Source organism: Azolla caroliniana, unplaced genomic scaffold, assembly GCF_043228905.1.
Source record: "Azolla caroliniana isolate FFs.n. ecotype wild unplaced genomic scaffold, voAzoCaro1.0.p SCAF_6, whole genome shotgun sequence".
In the NCBI taxonomy this organism is placed as follows: domain Eukaryota; kingdom Viridiplantae; phylum Streptophyta; class Polypodiopsida; order Salviniales; family Salviniaceae; genus Azolla; species Azolla caroliniana.
In genome coordinates, this window is record NW_028230441.1 from 3,711,299 (window position 1) to 3,718,653 (window position 7,355).

General features: G+C 34.7%; 1 protein-coding gene across 1 annotated transcript; it reads left to right on the forward strand.

Annotated features, from left to right (window-relative positions):
- The first annotated feature begins 3,970 nt into the window (after positions 1 to 3,970).
- On the forward strand, positions 3,971 to 6,941 carry LOC147862648 (uncharacterized). The gene is made up of 4 exons (XM_087321681.1): positions 3,971 to 4,131; positions 5,047 to 5,173; positions 5,818 to 5,890; positions 6,486 to 6,941. Exons 1-4 carry the CDS (start codon positions 4,116 to 4,118, stop codon positions 6,750 to 6,752), a joined length of 483 nt encoding a protein of 160 aa, XP_087177807.1. The 5' UTR covers positions 3,971 to 4,115; the 3' UTR covers positions 6,753 to 6,941.
- The last annotated feature ends 414 nt before the right edge of the window (positions 6,942 to 7,355 follow it).

Genomic DNA, 7,355 nt, shown 5'->3' on the forward strand with positions numbered 1-7,355 from the left:
AGAGACACCAAACAAAACTATAACAAGGACAAACAATTGTGCTAGATGCCATGGTGAAGGAAGGATGTTGTAACTCAAACTATCAACCAATTAATATGGATGAATGCCAAGCCACCACAACCCCAAAGATTTTGTAGAGAAAATAAATTGGCTTCTTGAGTATATATTACAAAGGATCTTGGGATTTTCTAGAGAAGAAAATCCCAAGATCCTTTACATTGAGGATGGTAAAAAGACACATATACTCAATAATCGAATTTTTGCAATACAATGCAAACATACATCATGGAAGAGATGATAAATACACAAATACATTAACATCTAAGACAATGCTAATTTCAAATCACAAACTCTTAAATCAAGCAAATTGAAGAGATTGGAATCCTCAGGATGGAGCATATACCAAAGGTTGAGAAGTGAGATTAGAGGAAAATAATTCTAATGATGAGAGGTATCCTAATAAAGGGTAAGAAGAGTAGGAATGTTCATTTTGTCACTCTATTCTCATTTGCAAGAAATATAGCAAAGTCCTTTCTCTAAAAGAAACACTAACAAACTTAAAGTGGGAAATCAATGCTAAGTAAAGGACAAGTATGTATTAAAGTGAGTGCATAAGAGTAAGTTACACTATTAGCAAGAAATGCTTATACTAAATGGAAATGAAGGAAAAGATCATCTAGATTATGAGAGTGAATTCTTTCGTATATTGAATAAGCAAGCAACTTACCCACATTAGAAAGGAGGTTAGTGATGAGTGGTAATATATTGCTAAGGGCTTGACTCCCATTGTGTAATAATGGTGCAACCTCATTTGTATATTGTGGTATAAGATCAAGCTTGTAGTATGGAGGGAGAGTAAGAGCATTGGATGCATCAACTCGAGAAGCTCCATCCCTTAGCATTTCCTTGAGGAGCTCCCTTCTTGAGCTTAAAGACTATAATGCAATGCTTTTACATTGATTATCCTTTAGGACATAGTGCCAAATGTATTTGAAGTTTTACAACCAAAGACAATGTTAACCAATATACATTTTAAAGCAATATAACGTTTCTTGTTTTTACTAAATATATTGAGATTGAAGATCATTTCATAGTGAAAAAGCACCCACTTGGGAAATACATTCGAGATATGTGAGTGGTTGGACATGGTAAGAGAATCATCGCTACCCCGACTTGGTTTACATAAGTTCAACATGAAAATATCAAGGTTGTGTATATGTGTCCATCATAATAGATGGAAGTCCATAAGTGAAATCATCAATAGGTTACAATTATATGGGTAATGTAATATTACGAGTAAATGGAGAATGTATAAGATAATCCTTCATTGTACTTGTTCTTATTTGTATGTGAGAGAGTGATATTGATTGAGATTTAGGGTCAAACATGATGCCATTATTTTATCTTTATATTTCGATACTTTATCTTTAGGGATATGGGCTCGTCACTCAATGATTGCCTTTTGGTTTGCAAGACGTTATTTGCAAATAATGCATATGTTATTGATTCTTTTATAACATCTTTGATACGTTATTGATACTCATACAACACGTTTCATGCATCATTTCTCAATGAGACAAACTTAGTGGTGTATGTTTTTTCGCCACAATGCAAAAAGAAAAATCATCGAAACACTTAGACAAAGACCTTTCTTCTGCTTACGATATCATTTCTCAATTGTTTCGCTTTCATCTCATGCTTTTCACATTTCCTTTGCATGTCTTATTATTAGAAATAGTCGGAGTGGAATATGGCCCTAAGTGTGCAAGATGATGTTTGGAACAAGACAATTTGTATGATGGGTTGGGTTGCCAAGTTGCCGGCCTCCATAAATCAACAATTAAAAATAAAAGGTGGATAAAATACAAAAAACATCCTTCTAACCACTTGAAAGTTGAAAGTGTCAAAGTACCATTATATGGTTTCTAAAATATAAATAGTATAATTAGTGTTATGGAAATTTGTGGCTTGATTTTGGGTTTTTAATGAGAGAGAGAGAGAGAGAGAGAGAGAGAGAGAGAGAGAGAGAGAGAGAGAGAGAAGATTTACAATAGGATTTCACCTCATACAATTCAGTTGTTACACTAATATATTTAAGCTTAGATAATTGTTTAAATGAGTCAACACACAATTGTGATAATAGATTAATTATACTACATAAGGATTTGTAGTTATGCCATGATATCTAAACAAAGTAATTTGTGCACGTATATAATTTTTTCTCTAAGTACGCCAAAAACTCTCTTTCATGACATTTAAACAAAGTAATTCGTGTGTGTATATACTTGTTTTCTAAGTATAATTGTTTCTCTAAGTATGCCAACAAACTTTCTTTAATGACAATCTAGATAGATACAAAATATTTGTTAAACAAGGCATATTGTAATGCTTAAAAAACCAATAATTGGTTGTTTTTGGTATATATGAGGATTAGAGGACTACTGTTGATCTATGAAGTAAAATCTAAGCTTGTTTTTGTCACAATTGGAGTGCCCTCTAAGCAAGCAAAAAGATGAGAGGGTCAGAGGCATGTGCAAATAAAGTTTTAAAGGTGTGAACTTTTGATTTGACTAATGTAAGAATTGCTAGATGGAGTGAACTCCTTGCTACATTCACTTCACATGTGTCCTAAATGGAAGGAGAAACATTTTCGTTATTAAAACCTAACAATTAACCAATGGCACCCTAAATAACAATCCCATTTTCGAATGCAATGTTCACATGTTTAGACACATAACACTAACATAACCAAGTCATTTGGCTATAAACATAAAGTATACCCATTTTGATATGTATCATAACTAGAAACCCTACCTTTTTCTACTCTAGAGTTCAGACAATGTAATTACATCATGGAATGCAATGATGATAGAGCTTATAGAACATGGATGTTTCGATGAAACACTAACTTGTTTTCACATGTTGGAGATTGACAGTATGGTTCCCGATTCTACCACCTTTATATGTGGTCTCCTAGCTTGTTGTAGCAAAGGTGTTATGGATTATAATTATCCTTATCTTGTCAAATGCCATCACTTATATTTGGTCCTTTCTTTGATGATATATACTTGTGGAGAGGAAACAAACATTATATACTATTTGTATAATGCCTCTGGCCTTTTTAATTTTAATCCCAATGGAGCATATTTTGTATGAAAAAAAATTTACACCAAAATACTCCAACACTCCTATGGTTTCGAGGATGAGGAGTGTTTATGTACTTTATGTTGTAGTGGAGTATTTGTCAATACTCAACGAGTTTGGGGGTATTCGATGTCCATATCTGAGAATACCCACGACATGCAGACCTTGCTAATATGGTAGATTTTTTCGGATGCTTTTCCATGTGCAATGTGCAATGTGTGACGTGGGATGAGATCAGTGGTAGGCTCAAGGAAAACACACGTGAGAGAGAGAGAGAGAGAGAGAGTGGACAAAAGCACATACAATATTATGATGCATGAGTGCATTGCCTGGATGAGGTGCTTGGCAATAGAGTGGATGACACTAGATAGCAATAGGTGTGTGTGTGCATGCGAGTTTCGGTGTTGATGTGGGATCCATGCGACGCCGCACATTCCCTCTCTACAAGAAAATGAGCATAGATAGAGAGACACACACGAACACACACACACACACACACACAGAGTGAGATGGAGATAACAATCCGATGACACGAGAAGGTTGTGCATTCAAACCCTACATTCCACAGTGCCATGTAAAGTAAGTAAATAAAGGATAAAAAAAGTGTGATAATTGAGGCTTGAACCCAAGGCCTTAGGGTTTGTTTGGGTAAAAGGTATGTATGTACTTACAAAAAACAAGAGAGAGAGAGAGAGAGAGAGAGAGAGAGAGAGAGAGAGAGAGAGATAACACTCCTTCTCCAATGTATGATCACAAAAAAGCAAGGATTTAATAATAAGAGTTGCAATATTATGTATATGAAGTAAATAAATAAATATAAATACATAATGCAGGAATGGAAGAAGAAGAAGAAGAAGAAGAAGAAGAAACAGGGGAATTGAAGAAGAAGAAGAAGAAACAGGGATTATCTTCTTCATTCGTTAGGTCACCTGAAATACTCGAGGCAATCTTCTTACAGCTCTTTTGGAGCCATGGGCAACATCAATCGTAAGTCCTCTCCATCTCATCATTTCTCGTCGCCAATGCATCTGTCTCTGTCGCCATTTCCCTCTTGTCAATGAATTGCATGTGTCCATATTTCTTTCTTTCTTTGGTTTCCTTCTTAGCTTTCTACGTCTTTCTCTGTTTTTTTCCTGATTCGGTTCCTGCCTCTTGTTTTCATCCGGAGGAAAAATATTAAGATTAAGTAACTGTTGTCATGCTCAGTTCAAGTTTTCCGGATTTTGTTGATGATGTAAATCTTATCGTGTCCTTAGCACATAGTCAGTATTTTTTTTAAAACCAAAATGTTGTGTCATTAGCCAAAATCATTTGTATTTTTTATCAAAATGTTTTGTGTTTCTAGCCAAAAATATCATGCCATTTGGTGAAAATTTCAGTAAATTTTCAAAATGTTTCTTTATTTTTAAGCAAGGTATGGCATTGGCCGATGGTAAATGGACCAAACACTTTCTAAGAAAGATTATTTATCGAAAACAAAGCCTTGTGTCTTTAACCAAAAATATTTTGTTTGCAAATTTCGTGCTTATAGCAATATGTTCTCTTTCTGTGGTACAACTAGTGTTTCCAGAAAACTTCACTATTTTTTGCAGACGATTATTTATCAGAAACAAAGCCTCGTGTTTTTGGCCGAAAACATTTAGTTTGCAAATTTTGTGCTTATATCAATATGTTCTCTTTCTGTGGTACAACTAGTGTTTCCAGAAAATTCTTGTGTACCGTTCAGAACATCCAGTTTCCTTCTATGAGATGTGTGTATTTGCAAAGAGAAACTCATTATGTTTGGGCAGTTGGACTTGTTATGCATTGCCATGTCCATAGTGCCCCCATGACATGAGTAGTGATTATGAATGCATAAATGAAGATGTGATGTGTGTGCCATCCACTTTCACTTTGATGCAGCAAAAGAATTCAAGGATAAACAGATAAAGAGCATCGTGGACCGTGTTTATGACTACTTTACCGGCCACAGTGCGAGAGATTACCTGACCTCCCAGGAGCTTTACACTGCTGTCCTGTTGGTTTACAAGTAAGAAAGCTGTCTTTTGTATGTTTATTCGTTTAGTCATTATTTCGTATGTTTCATGAAATAAATAAAATGTTATTTTCCAGCTTAATAATTTCATTCCCACACCTTAAATATAAGCAATAGAAATTAGAAAGAATGGCTTAGATTTCCTGAAACTAGTTGAGTCAATCATTTCTATATCGGTAGCATCAAGGACTCATGATTTTTAATGAAGGGAGAAATAATTAATTATGGGAGTTAATATAGTCTGTACGGATGATATTATTTCTTATTACGTCATGATTAGCCGGAGCAAGAAATGTATTTGTAATTCAGTACCATTCACCGTGCAATTTAAGCTCACTCTCCTTGATATAAAACCCATTATTTGTTTTTCACAAGGATGTTTGAAATGATTTCTTTACTTGATTCATATGGCCATGCTTCTGTTCATCTAGTCTTATATTCATATAAACATGTAATCATGAGGTGATAGAGGTGGAAACTTGAAAGTTACTGATGTAAATACAACTTCATAATCAAGATGATGCAATTTTCTTGAATGAATTTGTTCTACTGTTTTCCGGATTTGCAAATCTTATATGAGCCTGGTTTTTTTGGACATACGGAAATGATTACTCTGATATTATTTTGTTATTCTGCAGTGATATGAACAAGCATATTCCGGGGCCTCACTATGATCCACCAACAAAGGAGGAGGTCGAAGAGATGCTGAAGGTCAGTGAGTCTTTGTTAGGTTCTGTAATGCTTATATGGTGAAAGGTATTGAAGTACACATTCCTATGACAATTTATTGAATATTTTCTTACTATATATGAAAGCATTTGCAAAGAAATTTAAACATTGAAATGTGAGTTTGTGTGATGTGCTTTCCCCTTGGAACAAAATGGATGTTTTATATTCCTGGTGGAAAACAAGTTATTCTGAAAACTATGGTTTCAAGATGGATGAATACATTGGTATGATCAAGATTTTTACACAGTTGTAGTACCATTCGTTTGCAAAGACATTTAAACATTGAAATGTGAGTTTGTGTGATGTGCTTTCTCCTGAGAATGAAATGGATGTTTTATTTTCCCAGAGGAAAACAAGTTTTTCTGAAAACTATGGTTTCAAGATGGATGAATACATTGGTATGATCAAGATTTTTACACAGTAGTAGTACCATTCATGGAAATAAGCACAACTCTTTGAGTTTGGTTGGCTGCATCAGTGCTGCCTACTCTTCGTATTTAATTGGAACAAATTTGCCTGCACATCTCAAACATACTTTAAATGCATTTTTATATCGCTGTGTGGTTTTGTGTTTCAGACATTTGATACGAACAATAATGATATGCTGGACAGAGATGAATTCACAGCATTTATTCGGAAATTTTCATCTGAAGTGGTACAGAAAGTGGAAAAGAATCTTCTGATATTCTTGATAGCAGCCCCCACCTTAGCATTTGCGACAAAACGCGCTACTGAAGACGTACCTCATGTGGGAAAAATAGTGAAGAAGATCCCAAATGGAATATATGCAAGTATTGTTACAGCTTTCATTCTGTTGATTCAGAAGACAACCGCAAACAGTTAGTGTCAAGGATTAACATATGTTGAATGTAGAACCTATATATTCATTTGAACAGAAGCTAGTTCTCTCAATGTGACCGATTTAAGGCCTGAGGTGGTATTTTCTGTTATAGTCCTTTCATAACGCCGAAGAAAACTATGTATTATGATTTGTAAACTACCAATCGGTCATTTAATAAGATTTGTTGTATGACATGTGACATGGAAATTTGAATTAGTTTCTGTTTCTGAAAACTAACCAAATACATGGCATCCAAGGTATCACAAATCTACAGATATGTGCGAGCAATGAGTAAATTTAGATGGACTACATGCTACTGCTGGACCTATTTAGATGCACTTTCTGATTTGGGGTGCTATTTATATTTTAGGAGAATGAGTGAGATTTTGGACAATTTTTCAGAGGCAGAATATGTTAAGGATGGGCAAGGTTGATTTTGATCATGACATGTACAAATATGCAGGAATGCATCAGATTGAGTTGCGAGTAATGACCTGTGAATGATATGTGGATGATGTGATTATGTTTTTTTGGCCATCTTAAGAAATGCACAAAGCAGCCTCAAGGTAACAAACAATGCACTATGACATGCATGTCCAAGTTCAT